Source organism: Lutra lutra, chromosome 7 (genome assembly GCF_902655055.1).
Source record: "Lutra lutra chromosome 7, mLutLut1.2, whole genome shotgun sequence".
Taxonomy (NCBI): Eukaryota; Metazoa; Chordata; class Mammalia; order Carnivora; family Mustelidae; genus Lutra; species Lutra lutra.
The window spans coordinates 85,095,521-85,114,043 of NC_062284.1; the positions used below are offsets into that span (position 1 = coordinate 85,095,521).

Genomic DNA, 18,523 nt, shown 5'->3' on the forward strand with positions numbered 1-18,523 from the left:
TGCACCACTAGAGCACAAAACCCTCCCGTGCTGGGGACTGGGCAGAGACTTGAAGACCTGGAGCATTGGGAAAGGACTTTAGGGCAGCCCCCAGACTGAAACCTGGAGCTGCGGGGTGTGTGTGGGCGAACTGACAAAAGCTGGTGGTTGCACAAAGGGAAGAGACGTGCCTAGACTAGGAAGTGAGGGCTGGGAATACTGGTGTGGGGCACACAACCAAGGATGTTGCGGTTTTTAGCAGCACAGACAAAAATGGAGGCAATGTGGTTGGAATGTTTACGGAAAAACAGGCTGCGATCTCTCTGTTCTGAGACAGAAGTTTGGATATGGTCACTTCTGCTCTGACACTCGGAACAGACACAGAAAGCTCCCAGGGAAAGCCACCATGGAACAAAAGCCCCCCAAAACTGGTTTGCATTGAGCCTATCCCCCACCAAAGGGGGGCAAGGCAACTCTGTCCAAATAGGGTTGCCTGAGTAACAGCCCAGCAGGCCCCTCCCCAAGAAGACAGGCTAAGAGAACAACAGGCCAACAACCCTAAGGTCCCTATAACACAGGTGTTATCTTGCTTGGGTTGTGGGCAATAATTTGCATTAGGTACATTCCCTCAACTACCCCTCAACAGAATAACTAAGAGGAGGAACCCCCAAAAGAGGAAAATTCAGAGACTGTGATCTCTGCCATAGAACTAATGGATACAGATATAAACAAGATGTCAGAAATAGACTTCAGGGTAATAGTTATGCAGATAATAGCCAGGTTGGAGAAAATCATTAATGGCAACATATATTCTCTAAAGGCAAAAGTGAGAGCTGATCTGGCGGAACTTAAAAATGCTAACAATGAGACCCAATCTAATCTAGATACTCTAACAGCTATGGTAAATGAGACAGAAGAATGAATTAGTGATCTAGAAGACAAACTGGTAGAAAAGAAGGATCAGGAGGAGGTCTGGAGAATGAAAACAATGTCAGATTACTGGGATTCCTGAGAAGGTGGAGAGAGAGAAGACTAGAAGAAATATTTGAGTAAATCCTGAGAATTTCCCTAATCTGGGGAATGAAACAAGCATTCATGTCCTAGAGGCAGAGAGAACACCTCCCAAGATTAAGGAGAATAAACCAACGCCTAGGCACGTAGTAATAAAACTCACAAATCTTACAACCAAGGACACCGTCATAAGGGCAGTTAGTGGGGAGAGATTCCTTACATAGAGGGAGAAACATCAGAATAATGTCAGACTTGTCCACAGAGACCTGGCAAACGAGAAAGGGCTGGCAAGACATATTCAGGGTACTGATGAGAAGAACATGCAGCCAAGAATACTTTATCTGGCAAGGCTGTCATTTAGAACGGATGGAGAGATAAACAGCTTTCAACACTGGCAAGAATATATGACCACTAAGCTAGCCCTGCAAGAAATATTAAAGGGGGGGGGGGTTCTATAAAAGGAAAAAGACCCCAAGAGTGATATAGAACAGAAATTCACACAGATAATCTGTAGAAACAAGGACCTCACAGGCAACATAATGACAATAAAATCTTATCTTTCAATAATCACTCTCAATGTGAACGGCCTAAATGCTCCCATAAAATGGCACAGGGCTGCAGAATGGATAAAAAGACAGGACTCATCCACATGCTGTCTACATGAAACTCATTTTGAACCTAAAGATACATCCAGACTGAAAGTAAAGGGATGGAGAACCATCTTTCCATGCCAACAGACTGCAAAAAAAAAGCTGGGGAAGCAATTCTCCTACCAGACAAATTAGATTTTAAGCTAAAGACTAAAGTCAGAGATATAGAAAGACACTCTATCATTCTTAAAGGGTCTATCCAACAAGATCTAACAATTGTAAATATCTATGCCCCCAATATGGGAGCAGCCAGCTACATAAGCTAACTATTAACCAAAATAGACATATTGATAATAATACCTTAATTGTAGGAGACCTTAACACTGCACTCTCAGCAACAGACAGATCATCTAAGCAGAAAATCAACAAAGAAACAAGAGCTTTCAATGATACACTGGACCAGATGGATCTCATAGATATATACAGAACATTCTATCCTAAAACAACAGAATACTCATTCTTCTCAAGTGCACCTGGAACTTTCTCCAGAAGAGACCACATACTGGGTCACAAATCAGGTCTCAACCGATACCAAAAGACTGAGATTATTCCCCGCATATTCTCAGACCACAGTGCTTTGAAACTGGAACTCAATCACAAGAAAAAGTTTGGAAGAAATTCAAACACTTGGAAGCTAAAGACCATCCTGCTCAAGAATGTTTGGGTCAACCAGGAAATCAAAGAAGAACTTAAACTATTCACAGAAACCAATGAGAACGAAAACACATCAGTCCAAAACCTATCAGATATGGCAAAGGCGGTCCTAAGGGGGAAATACATAGCCATCCAAGCCTTGCTCAAAACAACAACAACAACAACAGAAAAATCCCAAATATACATACTATCTTTACACCTTAAAGAACTGGAGGATCAACAACAAATTAGGCCTAACCCACATATGAGAAAGGAAATAATGAAGATTAGAGCAGAGATCAATGAACTAGAAACCAGAAATACAGTAGAACACATCAACGAAACTAGAAGCTGGTTCTTGAAAGAATGAATAAGATCGATAAACCACTGGCCAGATTTATCCGAAAGAAAAGAGAAAGAATGCAAATTTAATAAAATTATGAATGAAAGGGGAGAGATCAATACTAACATCATGGAAATAGAAACAGTAATTAGAAATTATTATCAACAGCTATATGCCAATAAGTCAAGCAACAAAGAAGAAATGGATGCATTCCTGGAAACCTATAAACTCCCAAGACTGTAACAGGAAGAAACTGTCAACCTGAATAGATGAATAACCAGTAACGAGATTGAAGCAGTGATCAAAAACCTCCCAAAAAACAAGAGTCCAAGGACTGACAGATTCCCTTGGGAATTCTACCAAATATTCAAAGAAGAAATAATACCTATTCTCCTGAAGCTATTTCAAAAACAAAAACAGAAGGAACAGTTCCAGACTCTTTCTATGAGGCCAGCATTACCTTGATCTCAAAAGCATGCAAAGAACCCATCAAAAACAATTTCAGACCAATATCCCTGATGAATGTGGATGCCAAAATTTTCAACAAGATTCTAGCTAATAGGACCGAATAGTACATTAAAAGGATTATCCACCACAACTAGGTGGGATTTATCCCAGGGATGCAAGGGTGGTTCTCATTCGCAAATCAACCAATGTGATAGAACACATTAATAAAAGAAGAAAGAAGAACCACATGGCCCTCTCAATTGATGCAGAAAAAGCATTTGACAAAATACAGCATCCTTTCCTGATTAAAACTCTTCAGAGTATAGGGATAGAGGGGACATTCCTCAATTTAATAAAATCCACTTATGAAAAATCCAGTGAATATCATTCTCAATGGGGGAAAGCTGAGAGCCTTTCTCTTAAGATCATGAACACAACACAGATGCCCATTCTCACCATTATTGTTCAACTTAGTACTAGAAGTCTTAGCAACAGCAATCAGAAAACAAAAAAGAAATAAAAGGCATTAAAATTGGCAAAGAAGAAGTCAAAAGCTCTCTCTTTGCAGATGACATGATACATTATGTGGAAAACCCAAAAGACTCCACCCCCAAATTATTAGAACTCATACAGCAATTCAGTAATGTGGCAGATACAAAAATCAATGCACAGAAATCAGTTGCTTTCTTATACACTAACAATGAAACTGTAGAAAGAGAAATTAGAGAATCAATTCCATTTACGATAGCACTGAAAACCTTAAGATACCTTGGAATAAACCTAACCAAAGAGGTACAGATCTATACTCTAGGAACTACAGAACACTCATGAAAGAAATCAAAGAAGACACAAAAAGATGGAAAAACATTCCATGCTCATGGATTGGAAGAACAAACATTTTAAAAATGACTATGCTGCTCAGAGCAATCTATACTTCCAACACCATCCCAATCAAAATACCACTGGCATTTTTCAAAGTGCTGAAACACATAATCCTATACTTTGTATGGAGCCAGAAAAGACCCTAAGTCGCAAAGGAAATGTTGAAAAAGAAAAACAAAACTGGGGGCATCACATTGCCTGATTTCATGCTATATTACAAAGCTGGGATCATAAGACAGCATGGTACTGGCACAAAAACAGACACATAGGGGCGCCTGGGTGGCTCAGTGGTTAAAGCCTCTGCCTTCGGCTCAGGTCATGATCCCAGGGTCCTGGGATCTAGCCTCGCATCGGGCTCTCTGCTCAGCGGGGAGCCTGCCTCCTTCTCCTCCTCTCTCTCTGCCTGCCTCTCTGCCTACTTGTGATCTGTCTAATAAATAAAAATCTAAAAAAAAAAAAAAAACCAAAAAAAACAGACACATAGATCAAGGCAACAAAAGAGAGCCCAGATATGGACCCTCAACTCTACGGTAAAATAGTCTTTGACAAAGCAGGAAAAAATATCCAATGGAAAACAGGCAGTCTCCTCAATAGATGATGCTGGGAAAATTGGACAGCTATATACAGAAGAATGAAACTCGGCCATTTGCTTTCATCATACATAAAGATAAACTCTAAATGGATTAAAGACCTCAATGTGAGATAGAAATTGATCAAAATCCTAGAGGAGAACACAGGCAGCAACCTCTTTGACCTTGGGCTGATATCCAGAACTATAAAGAACTTCTCAAACTCAATACCCAAAAAACAAATTATCAAGTCAAAAAATGGGCAGAAGACATGAACAGACACTTCTCCAAAGAAGACATACACATGAAAAAATGTTCATCATCATTTGCCATCAAGGAAATTCAAATCAAAACCACACTGAGATACCACCTTACACCAGTTAGAATGGCAAAGACTAACAAGGCAAGAAACAACAAATGTTGGAGAGGCTGTGGAGAAAAGGAAACCCTCCTACACTGTTGGTGGGAATTTAAGTTGATACAGCCACTTTGGAAAACAGTGTGGAGATGCCTGAAAAAAATTAAAAATAGAGTTACCCTATGAACCAGCAATTACATACTGGATATTTACCCCAAAGATACAGATGTAATGAAAGAAGGGCCATATGCACCCCAATGTTCATAGCAGCAATGTCCACAATAGCCAAACTGTGGAAAGAGCCAAGATACTCTTGTCTTCAACAGACAAATGGATAAAGAAGATGTGGCCCATATATACAATGGAATATTACTCTGCCATCAGAAAGGATGAATACACAGCTTCTGCATCAACATGGATGGGACTGGAGGAGATTATGCTAAGTGAAATAAGCAGAGAAAGTCAATTATCACACGGTTTTACTTATTTGTGGAACACAGGAATAGCATGGAAGACATTAGGAGAAGAAAAGGAAAAATGGAGGAGGAGTAAATCGGAGGGGGAGTTGAACCATGAGAGACTGTGGACTCCGAGAAATAAACTGAGGGTTTTAGAGGGGTGGGGGTGGGGGGATGGGTTAGCCCAGTGAGGGGTATTAAGGAGGGCACATATTACATGGAGCACTGCATGTTATATGCAAACAATGAATCATGGAATACTACATCAAAAACTAATGATGTACTGTATGGTGACTTGCATAATAAAATAAATAAATAAATAAATAAAAAATAAGCTAGAAAGAAATAAGAAATCATTGCTTCCAAATAAAAATACAATGATATCTGGTATTATTTAAAGACAATACCTCCCAACCAAGACCAGCTACAAAATCTTCATATGCTTGACTTCCTCCTGTATTGGTGAGAATTGAATGTTTGTCTTCTTGTCCTTCAGCAACATAAAATACTGCGATCTTGTGGGTCTCTCGACTATAAAACAAAAGATAACACCATTTATTTAATCATTATTCACTCACCCAATAATTAAGTCCAATGTACAAAGTATATGGCAATAAAAAGATGAAAATGAATTAAATCTTGTAATCTACTGATGAAGGTATGTAATTATAAGTAAAAATTAGAAAAGTTATAAACTTGCCAGTAGAATGAAAGAAAGGTGTGATTACTTTTGACTGGAGAAACAGAGAGACACTTAAAGGAGACAGTAACACTGACTTGAGTGAAGGCAAGTGAGTCTGACAAATGAAGAGGAGAAAGAGAGGAAAGACATGTGAGTGCATGAAGCATCTGAGGAATTACTTGTTGTACAATGTGGCTAAAATCCCAGAGTTAAATGGATGTATTTTAGAAATAAAACTAAGTAGGAGTATAGAGATGACTGATAAATGATCTATTTCTTCAAAGGGCAGAATAAGAAATTTATACACAAATATTACAGAATTGTATGGAATAAGTGAAAATCTCTTAGACATTTTCTTTTTACATTCTTTCAAATTAAAAATGTTAATAAAAACAAATTTCTCATATGACATTTGGCTTTCCAAGTTAACTAGGGCACACTCCCTTTGGTCTAGGATGATTTAACAAAGCTAATGAACTTTAGGACCAGAGGTAATGTTTTCACTACTATAATATGTAGAAGTTAGGAAGCAAGCAAAGAAACCAGATCCAACAAGTAAGAACTGAAATTACTTTAAAAAGTTAGATAACCAGATTTTCCTATCTTGAGGAAGTTGTAAGGTCATGATTGTGGGTTTCAACATCAGCAACTTAAAATCAGGAACAAAGATTATTAGCTACTTTCACTAATGGCAATATTTCACTTTATGGTGGGAACACTTAGGTAACTTTTGGTATATCCATTGTATTGTTAAGATAATCTAACCTAAATAATAAAATAAAATTGGGGTGTGCCTTCCAGAATTACAAAATAAGTATCTCAGTGGACCCTTTCTCAAGCAAAACAATTTAAGTGGTGAAAATGATTTCTATAAAATCATTTAAATTCTCTGCATATTGTCCTAAGGGCATATAGCAAATGGAAAAACATTTATTCAAGAAAACCTACCAAATCTAGTAAGAACAGAATGAGTCTTTGGCATCTGAGCCATGACTGCTCCCTTACCTCAACCCTTTACTTCACATTATACCTTTACCCTAGGCATTCTACTCAGACCAAGATAAGGGTTCCCTCACTCCTCCAGTTCCCAGACTGGGAATATGGTTTCATCCTGAGAGAAGAAGGCTGCTAGCTGTGTTTCTCAACTTCCCGAGATCCATACTGCACAAGATCTATTCCAGGCAGCTGTGACTGAGAGAACTACATCTCCCTTAACTCAGCCAGCTCCCTCTCTTACAATGGAAGCTCTAGGTGCAAAAGGCTGAGTCTGTGCCAATTTTCCCCACTCTAGCTTACCAGTAGGCTAGAGGTTACATACCAGTAGATGAAAGCTAAGAAGATGAAGAACTGCCAATCCTTCCCTAACTGTTCACTTATTGAGTGAGGGTGTTACTCCAGGAAATTCATAGGAAGATACAAAAGATCCAGAATATCCATAACTATCTTGAAAAAGAAGACAAAGTTGGAGGATTCATAATTCCCAAATTTAAAACTTGCTACAAAGCAGCAGCAATCAATGCTCTGTGGTAGTGTGATAAGAAGTGACAAACACATGTATATGGAACAGAATCTTTGATCTAGAAATAAACCCTTATATTTGTCATCTATTGCTTTTCTCACAAGGATACCATAACAACTCAATGGGGAAAGAAGAGTCTTTTCAACAAACAGTGCTGGGGCAACTGGATATGTACGAGCAAAATAAAGAAGGTGGACTGTTACCTTGCAACTTCCTACCTCACACCAAAAACAACAAACAAAAAGGACATTAGATCTTAATATAAGGTTTAAAAATATAGTCTTATAAAAAAGTTTATAAATCTAGTATTCATGGTAAAAAACTGTACATGAATGTTCACAGCAGCATTTTCCATAATATCCAAAAAGTAAAACCAACTCCAATGTCAATCAACTGATGAATGTATAAACAAAATGTAGTATACCCATACAATGGAATATTACTCAGTAATAAAAAGAAATGAAGTGTTGAGACACACTGCAGTATGGATGAACTCTGAAAACACTATGCTAAGAAGCCTGCCACAAAAGACCATATATTGTTTGATGCCTTTTATATGAAATGTCCAGTACAGGCACATCTATAGAAATAGAAAGTAGATTAATTTTGTCTAGAGCTGGGGAGTGGGGGAAGAGGATCGCTGGCGGTAATGGGGAGTTACTAGTAATGGGTAAGGGATTCTTTTTGAAGGAACTAAAATATTCTAAAATCAGGTTGTTGTGACAGCTGCACAACCCTGTAAATATACTAAAAACATGTATACTTCTAAAATGAACAAAATGTGTGGTATAAGAAATACATCTCAAAAAAAAAAAAAAAAAGGAAGAAGTATATCATAAGAAAACTGTTAGGAATTTAACTTGGAAGCATGATCCACTACATGTAAATTTTGATCATGGCAGAAAGGGAACTTCTCAGTGTTCTTACTCTGTTTCCGTTTCACAATCCAAGTAATTCTTTGATTATTTAAAAAATTTTTTTTCAGGTATAGGGCTATCAATTAGAACTAATAAATCACAATTTATAAAATTAGGAAGCCTTAAAAAGAAATGTTCACCTAGTACTACATAAATCTATTAGCAGGAAGAAAGGTATGTGCCATGTAGAAAAAAATAGGACATAAATCTTTACTGTTGGGGTCCATTATCAAAGGAATGAGACTGAGACAAAGTGAAGGTTATGCAAAGCCTTATTCTATGCCAAGCATTAGAAGTTAGACTGACCAGCCAGGGGAATGAGACTCAGACAAAGTGAAAGTTATGTGAAGCTTTATTCTATGCCAAGCATTAGAAGTCAGACTGACCGGCCAGGGCCGCCTCCGAAGAGAGCGACCCCCCTCCTGATCTCCCAGGCTGGTTTTATAGGGCATAACCGCAGACCCAAGGTACGTGGCTTCTATTGTTAAGGCGTTTACTCCTGGAATCGATACCCGGAACCATACCAGGAACTACGGAGGCGTTTATTCCTGGAATGAAGTCCGTGGATGTAAACAACAATATGGCTACCTAGGCAATATGGAGTTGCTCTGGCTAAGCAGGCCCTAATAGTTAAACAGGTTTTAACATTAAATTGGCCCTAACATTCCCCCCTTTTCTTTGGAGATTAGTCAATTCTTTGACTCTTCAGCCAGTTCTTGAGGGTGAAAACAGGCTGACCTGAAGTGTCATTAACCTTGAGTGTTGTTCCATCTGCTATTTTTCTGATTTTCTATTGGGCTGTTTTAGGCCAATGAAGTGTCCCCCGGCTGCTGCTGAGTAGGAACAGGGTTAAAAGTGACCAAGTTATGAAACCCTTTCGAGTCTTAGTTTTAGTCCAGTTAGTGGGGTCCACCGGCAGTGGCTCCCATTTCTGTTTTCGGCTCATTTGACGTGACACGCATTAATCCAAGCCCTGATGCCTTCTACTTTTACTGCCGTGGGGGTGGGGGGATGACAGTGAATGGTCCCTTTCAGTGAGACTCCAAGTTTTTCATTCGGTGGTGGTGTATCCAAACCAAGTCTCCGGGTTGGTAAGGATGCGGTTTTATTTCCATCTCTGTCTCAGTGTAGGCAGCTCAGATCCCTGCGTGGGCTCTTTTTAAGACAGACTGTAGTGCCTACAGTGACTGGAGTACAGACTGACCAGTCATTTCCATTAGGGCAACCTCTTGTAGCCATGTGCAGAGTGGAGGGGGTCTCCCGAACATTATTTTAAATGGGGTAACCTTGTTTAAGTAGGGTGTATATCGTGCCTAAGGAGGGCGAAGGGAAGAAGGTCCACCCCTTCATCGCCAGTCTCCAGAATTAACTTTGTCAAGGTCTCTTAAGAGTCCGGTTCATTTTTTTATTTGTCCAGAGTTCTGGGGCCGGTAGGCACAGTGTAGTTTCCAATTAGTGCCCATGGCCTTGGCCAATGCCTGTGAGACTGAACTCACAAATGCAGGGCAGTTGTCTGACTCAATCGCGAGAGGCAACCCAAACCTAGGAATTATTTCCTCTAGCAGCTTTTTGGCTATCATTCCTGCCATTTTATGTTTGGCGGAAAAAGCCTCTACCCAACCTGGAAGGGTATCCACAAAAATTAACATATACTTGTGTCCATACTTTCCCTGCTTTATCTCTGTAAAATCTACTTCCCAATAAATTCCTGGTTCCCTTCCTCTTTCTCTTTTTCCTCTTCCCATCCTTGTTCCTCCCGCATTTACCGCCTGACATTGAGCACATTTACCAACCACATCCTGAGCCATATGCCCTAATTTAGAAACCTGGAACTGTTTACCCATGAGCTCCTTAAGCTTGTGTGTCCCTAAATGAGTGAGCTGATATATTTGTCTTACTAATTTTTTTTCCTAGTCTTCGAGGAAGAATTAACTTACCTGCCCTAGTCTTAGCCCAATCCCCTTCATATAGTCTAAGTTAGTCCATTTTTGTAAATATTTTAAATCTTCCTCTGAATAATCCGGTTTTTCTGGCAGGGCTGGAGCCGGGAGGTAATCAGTTCTTGAGCCGTTTCCCGGCTGCTTGCTTTGCTGTTCTATATGCTAATTGGTTTCCTTTTGAAACCAGATCAGTCCCCTTTTGGTGCCCCGGGCAATGCATAATGGCCACCTCTTTCGGGTCCCAAATAGCCTGGAGGAGAGCCAATATTTCTTTTCTGTTTTTCATTTCTTTTCCTTCTGCTGTTAATAGGCCCCTTTCTTTATAAATAGCCCCCATGTATATGGAGAGTATCAAATGCATACCTGCTGTACCTGCTGTCCATATAGATGCTGGCAGTCTTACCCTAGGCCATCTGCAGTGCCTTGGTGAGTGCAATCAGCTCCACTTTTTGCACCGAGGTTCCATGTGGCAGGGCCGCCTTCCAAAGCTCCTCTTCAGGAGAAACCACTGCAGCCCCTGCATACCTCTTTCCATTGGCCATGTAGCTACTCCCATCTGTGAACAGAGTCATCTCCGCATCTGGGAGGGGAGTGTCTCTGATGTCAGGCCTTATTTCTGTGATCTGGGTTAGGACCTCCCCGCAGTGGTGTGGGTGGTCAGTTAGCTTTTCTGGCAGTAACGTGGCTGGATTTAGCACCACTGGGGGTCTGAAAATCACTTTTGGTTCGTTGAGGAGGAGGGCTTGATACTCTGTCACTCGGGCGTTTGTCATCCACCGGTCTGGTGGGGTCCGGAGGAGGCCTTCGATAGCGTGAGTAGTGGTCAAATGAGATTTTGACCCAAAGTCAATTTGCTTGCATCCTTGACCAGGAGGGCCGTGGCAGCAATTATGCAGAGGCAAGGGGGGAACCCAGCCGCTACTGGGTCTAGTTTTGTTTTTGCTAAGATAGGCTACTGGCCTTTGTTAAGGCCCCAGAGTCTGAGTCAAAACTCCTTTGGCCACCCCTGCTTTTTCATCTCCATACAAGTGGAAGGGCTTGGTAACATTTGGGATGGCCAGTGCTGGGGCACTCAGTAAGGCTGTTTGTAATTTTCAAAATGATCCTGCCTCAGCTGTCCACTCTACTGTAGTGAGTCCTCCCTATCAGTTCGTAGAGGGGTCGGGCCATCTCCGCAAACCACGGTATCCACAGTCTGCAGTAGCCCACTGTTCCAAGAAACTCCCTCACTTGTCGGGGCTTGGTGGGGCAGGGGTTATGGGCTGATCACCTGTTTCCTGGACTCAGACAGCGAACGCACTCCCTCGTGGAGATCAAAGCCCAAATAAGTGGCGTGGCTCTGACAGAGCTGTGCTTTCTTCGCTGACACCCGATACCCTTTTTCCTGCAGAGTCTGTAAGAGAGTTTTTGTGTCTCCCCCCAACCCCCCACCCCCGCAAGCATGACTCATAGTCCTCAGCAGCTATTAGCAAGTCATCAACATACTGTAACAGAGTGACTCCCGGGTTGGAGGTTCTGTACTCCCGCAAATCCTCGTGTAGGGTCTCGTTGAAGATGGTGGGTGAATTTTTGAATCCTTGGGGAAGTCTTGTCCAGGTGAGCTGGCCCTGGAACCCTTCCTGTGGGTCAGACCACTCAAAAGCAAAGAAGGGTTGAGACTCCCTTGCCAAAGGTATGCAGAAAAATGCATCCTTGAGATCCAAGACAGTATACACAGTTCTTTTGGGGTCTAGGAGGGAGAGTAGGGTATAGGGGCTGGGCACCATCGGGTGGATATCTTCAACCCGTTTGTTAACTTCCCGCAAGTTAAAGGGCTGGTACTCCCCAGTTTTAGCCTTTTTGACAGGCAGTAAAGGTGTGTTCCATGGAGACTTGTAAGGAACTAGGATCCTGTCTCCTCGGAGGCGGTTAATGTGTTTTCTGATCCCTTCCTTTGCTTCCCAGAGGAGGGAGTACTGCCGGACTCGAACAGCAGTAGCTGTTGCTTTTAACTGTACCACTACTGGAGGTTGTCCCTTGGCCAGGCCAGGAGGTCTCCCTTCTGCCCAGACTTCGGGAAATTCGACCTATAGGGTTTGGAGAAGGCTTCCTTCCTTTGTCTCCTCTGGTTTTGAGACTGGCTCAAAAAGGAGATGCTCATCTACTGCTGCCACAAGCATCTGCACAGTGGGTTGTCCCGAAGTCACAGTCATGTCTCCTTCCGAGAACTGAATGCCAGCCCGTAGTTTGTGGAGATCTCTTCCCATCCGGTTATACGGGGCATTAGAGAGGACCAAGAATTGACTACTCCCGAGGCCAAATTTAAAGTCCTTTCTATTGTCCATTTCTGTCTTTCTGTGCCATTTGCCCCTTGTATCCAGACTTCCTCTCCAGATAGTTTTCCCATAGGCTTTAGTAGTGATGAAAATTGGGCTCCCGTGTCCACCAAAAAATCAATTGATTTCCCTTCCACCTCAATTTTAACCCGAGGTTTGGGGAGGGACTCCGAACCATGGCCCCTTCAGTCTTTGGTGACCAGCATTGCCGTTTTCTTCTTAGGGCAGTCTCCGGCCCAGTGTCCTTTTTTCTTGCAGTAAGCACACTGATCTGAATCTAAGCCTTCCCACCTGCTTTCTCTGTGTTTAGGCTATTTTTTTTTGTTGTTGTTGTTATTCCCATTGACCATCTCCTACCTGCCTTTTTCTTTTCCATTGACCTTTTTTTTTTCCTGTCTCCTTCCCGCCTCATGTAATGTCAAAACTTCAACTATTTTTTAGTCTGTTTTTCATCTTCTTGTGTATCCCTGTTGTTAAACATCTTTTCTGCTATTCCCACTAACTCAGTCAGATTCTTCCCTTCAAATCCTTCAATTTTCTGAAGTTTCTTCCTTATATCTTGGGCTGACTGACTGGCAAAGGCAAGATTTACTGCCCTCTGATTTTAACATTTACTTGAATGGATCACCAATATAGATTTGCCATGACACAGGGCTTTAGTCTTCCTTCCTTAAATACTATGCTTCATTTGAACAGAAACATTTTACAGGAAAAGATTTATTAGTCTTTTTTCCCTTCTTGTGAATAAATCCATCAAAACTGATATAATATGATCAAATTTTTAACATATTTCAATGAATCAGTTAGGCACAAAACATGTTTACCAACAGATTTAAATATTCTTAGTTTTTTTTTGCAGTAAGAAGTCAAAAGCACAAACCTACACCAACTACTCAATGCTTTAGTATTTTATCCCATTTGGTTAAGACCTAGATGTCCAACAAATTTAATTCCATTTGTCATCCAACCAAAACTTTGAAGTTTCAGGTTACCAAAGACTTTGAAAGTTACTTTAACAATTACCCATTAAAACTTTGAGACAGACAGTTAACCATCAGTTCAGTTATTTCTTTGCTAACAGATTTTAACAAATAGCATGAGCTTATTTGACTTTCAGTGAACTTTGATTGAAGTTTCACACTTACTGCTGTAACTTTAAAGACATGTCTATCTTAATTAAACCAACAAACTTAACTTAGTTCAAATACTGATTTAGGTTTCACCTGGACCCACTCCACTTTTAATGTTTACCTGAGACAAGGGTGGGAAGATCTGGAGTTGGGGGTGTTAGGTCCAGGGGCTGCTCTTCTTGTTCCTTGACAGTGAAGAGGGAAGGAGCCATGGTGCAGGAAGCACCGAGGACGGTCTAGAGGCCAGTTATGCAGGCCGCACCCAAGTCGGTGCAGAAACAGAAGGGGGAGTGCTGCCAGAAGGCAGAGAAAGGATTCCCAGTTTTAGAGAGTTTTCCTGGGTAAACCTTGTCACCCAACTGGGTGGTTTTACCTTGAAAATCCTTGAAATGCTAGAGAACAAGACTTAGGGGTATCATAGGTCCCTTACTTTCCGCTTGCCCCATTTCTCCAAACACAACAAACAACACAAAAGACAACAAAAAGACAAGACAAAGATAACCACAGACCAGACCCAGCAGCCCTTCCTCAACCAGATATCAAGTCTAAGGGTGTGCAAGATATAATCCCGACTCAAAAATACAACCTGACGCTGGTGGGGATTTTCTCGGTCCCCTGACCACCTAGTGGGACTTGAACCCCCTGGCAGGTCCCCTGACCACCTAGGGGGATTTGAACCCCCTGGCAATCTCCCAGTGGAGGGATGGGGCATCCCCGCATCCACTCCAGCCCTGGGGAGCAATGCTGCGTCCAGCTTCTCCCCGGTGGGCTATACCCTGGAGCTCCGCAACCAGACAGACCAGATCCTGCAGGATAAAATCTCGAGATCTTACCTCCGGAGGTTTTTCACAGAAATTCTGATACTGACTCAGTTCTTGTCTTTTAATCGCAGACAAGCCCCCAGAATGTTGGGGTCCATTATCAAAGGAATGAGACTGAGACAAAGTGAAGGTTATGCAAAGCCTTATTCTATGCCAAGCATTAGAAGTTAGACTGACCAGCCAGGGGAATGAGACTCAGACAAAGTGAAAGTTATGTGAAGCTTTATTCTATGCCAAGCATTAGAAGTCAGACTGACCGGCCAGGGCCGCCTCCGAAGAGAGCGACCCCCCTCCTGATCTCCCAGGCTGGTTTTATAGGGCATAACCGCAGACCCAAGGTACATGGCTTCTATTGTTAAGGCGTTTACTCCTGGAATCGATACCCGGAACCATACCAGGAACTACGGAGGCGTTTATTCCTGGAATGAAGTCCGTGGATGTAAACAACAATATGGCTACCAAGGCAATATGGAGTTGCTCTGGCTAAGCAGACCCTAATAGTTAAACAGGTTTTAACATTAAATTGGCCCTAACATTTACAATGCAAAAGTAAAAGAGAAATCACCTTTATATTATCTATAACCTTCCTACAATTTGTAAAAGCAGAACTCAGCTGCCCTTCATGTCAAATTTTAATCTTTCACCATTCTCTTTTATTTTTCTATTTACCTAACTACTGCTGCCAAAATGTTTGGTATATTGCCATTAACTTAATATGTACAATAATGAGTAACTAGGGAAAGATACCAGAAAAAAAAAGCCATAAAATTAACAAACTTGCAACTTACATGCAACCAGGTAAGAATATGTATAGAACTGGCAAAATATTATGAGCTTACTATTGGAAAATTCAAGCTGAAGCCTACTAAGTTATAAGACTTCGAAATTCCGGCATATGCACTGTGATAGAAATAATAATACAGGGGCACCTGGGTGGCTCAGTCAGTTATACGTCTGCCTTCAGCTCAGGTCATGATCCTGGGGTCCTAGGCTTGAGCCCCGGATCGGGCTCTCCACTTAGCGGGAAGCCTGCTTCTCCCTCTCCCACTCCCCTTGCTAATGTTCCCTCTCTCGCTATGTCTCTCTCTCTCAAATAAACAAAATTAAAAAAAAAAAAAAAAAAAGAAAAGAAAAAGAAATAACACAAATTTTGAGATTTGAAATAAAAAAAAATCTGGTGTTTCAACCAAGAGGAACAGGCATCAATTAATCTAGTTGAAGAAAATAAAGGATCGATAAATGGTCCAGAGAGGTAAGAGTATAAACAACGTCACTTTTTAGTTTTCCTCTCTAGTCCATCAGAAAAGTATAAGCATACCTCAGAGATATTGCAGGTTTAGTTCTAGGCTATAATAAAGTGAATACAGCAATAAAGGGTATATAAAAGTTATGTGTATACTATAGTTTATTAGGTGTGCAATAGCATTATGTCTAAAAAAGTATATACCTTAATTTAAAAACCACTTTTTTGCTAGAAAATGCTAACCATCATTTGAGTTTTCAGCAAGTCATAACCAGTGATAATAGATCACCACAACAAATATAATGAAAAAGTGTGAAATACTGCAAGAATTTCCAAAATGTGACAGAGATGCCAAGTGAGCAAATGCTGTTGGAAAAATGGTGCTGATAGACTTCATCTCTTGCCCTTTCTAACAGTCTCTTTAAAGTTGTAAAGACATGAATCAAGGGGTTGGGTGCAAGAAAAGCAAAGACAGAAGAAGGGATAATAAGAACTGGTGCAACAGTTATAAAAGTCTAAGGACAAGAGAAAGGAAATGGTCAAGTGTGGTGACTGAAATGATATTTCTAAACACAATCAAGAAAATTATGAGGAGGATCTGATTTGGAAACAAATTGGTGACCTGGAAAAGGAAATAAGGAGGCAGGTAAAATTTTGTAATATGCAGCAGCACAATCATGACAGAGAACTGACAGACAGAAGTACAAGGAAAGAATGGGATTGAGAATTGGGATATCCCAATGAGAAGAATAACTATGTTAGGGGGTTCGGAGGTAAAAGATGAGCCAGTAAAGACAAATTTGGAGTAATGCCAGAATTAGGAGTTGAATGAGGTAACTGTAGTGTTACAGAAGCCAGGGGGGAGAAGAACATTTTAGAGAACAGATAGCAGTATTAAATTAGGAGATATAATACTCAAGGGGTTTTTAGGGCAGTGAACTATTCTATAGCATACTGTAATGGTAGATACCTGTTACTTTACATTTGTTGAAACATACACAATGTACAACACTGAGAATAAACTCTAAGGTAAACTATGGATTTCAGTTAATGTATCAGAACTGTTTGACCAATTTTAGCAGATGTTATCAAACTGATACAAGAGAGAAAAAAGTATGTGTAGGGGGAAAAGGGTATGTGGGAACTCTCTGTACTTAGCAATTAATTATTTTGTAAATCTAAAACTGCTGTAATCTTTTAAAATGCTTATTAACTACATGTAGTTAATTAGAGGAATCAAAGTTATGTGTATAGATTGAGCATTGAGAAAACTTTAGATTTGATGGTCAAGGTACTAACCTTCAGAAGAATAGTTTCAGTAGAGCACTGAGGTCTGGAACATATGGTGAGCAAGAGAGCAAAAGAGTTATGATTCCTGCCCTGAAGAACATGCCCATCTAGTACCAAAGATAAATTATCATGGGGAAGAGTTAGGATATGAGAACTCACAGATTATTTAGAGAGTTACTGTAATTATTCTGGAAAGAATAAGAATATTTAATAATAATAATACAGTGTGATAAATGTTATGACAGGGAAGTGTTACAGGACTCTGTGAGAGCACATGGAAGATCCACACATAGACCAGGGAGGAAGGTAAAGAGAGGTAGTTTAGGGAAAGGATTTCAGAAAAAATCATCTTTAAGCTGAGACTATAAAAATGGACAGGAGCTATACTCTGAAAAATTTTATAGCCTAAGACCATTTCATTGTTAAAAAATAAAGAATAAAAGTAAGACAAAAACATTCAATTCTAGAAGAAAAGAATATAAAGCTTATAAATAAATAATAGACAAAAATTAATGAGTTAGAAAACAAAGTAGAAGATAATAAACGAGAAACTGTGTCTTTTAAAAAATTAAGTAGATTATTTACATCAAGACAGAAAAGCCCACTGTGATGGTGATGCATAATTATAACTCTAGTTTAAAAGTTAGAAAATAAATGTTTTTAAAATAACCATAAACAGGGACGCCTGGGTGGCTCAGTTGGTTAAGCAGCTGCCTTCGGCTCGGGTCATGATCCCGGCGTCCTGGGATCGAGTCCCGCATCAGGCTCCTTGCTTGGCGGGGAGCCTGCTTCTCCCTCTGCCTCTGCCTGCCATTCTGTCTGCCTGTGCTCGCTCGCTCTCCTCTCTCTCTGACAAATAAATAAAAAAAAAATCTTTAAAATAACCATAAACATAACAATTTGTTATTGGAGAACTACCAATAACCTAAAATGTGAGGAAGAAGTAAAAGTATAAAGTTTCTGTATGCTATCTATCAAGTTGTAATCAGCTTAAAATGTTATAAATATAACATATTTTATGTAACCCTAGTGCTAACCACAAAGGAAAAACCTGCAGCCCATAATCAAAACACTATGATAAAGGACTCAAACATACTACTGCAAAAAGTCTTTAAATCTCAAACGAAGACACTAAGAGAGAAAGCAAAAACAAAGGATCTACAGGCTCTGGAACAGAATTCTGGAACAGAAAACAATGAAAAATGGCATTTGTAAGTTTTTATCTCTCAACAATTACTTAAAATGTAAATAGATTAAGTTCTTTAATCAAAAGACACAGAATGGCTGAATGGACCAAAAAATGAGATCCAAATGATATGCTACTTACAGGAGACTC

General features: G+C 40.4%; 1 protein-coding gene across 15 annotated transcripts in view; it reads right to left on the reverse strand.

Annotated features, from left to right (window-relative positions):
• Positions 1-18,523, reverse strand: part of RALGAPA1 (Ral GTPase activating protein catalytic subunit alpha 1) — a 261,885-nt gene that overhangs the window by 75,330 nt on the left and 168,032 nt on the right. For all 15 annotated transcript variants that reach the window (XR_007128538.1, XR_007128539.1, XM_047736015.1 and 12 more), the window contains one exon: positions 5,738-5,861. Coding sequence is in view for 13 of the 15 variants with exons in the window: in XM_047736015.1 (XP_047591971.1) it covers positions 5,738-5,861 (124 nt within the window). In the remaining 2 variants the exon portion in view is untranslated. The remainder of the gene's footprint in view (positions 1-5,737; positions 5,862-18,523) is intronic.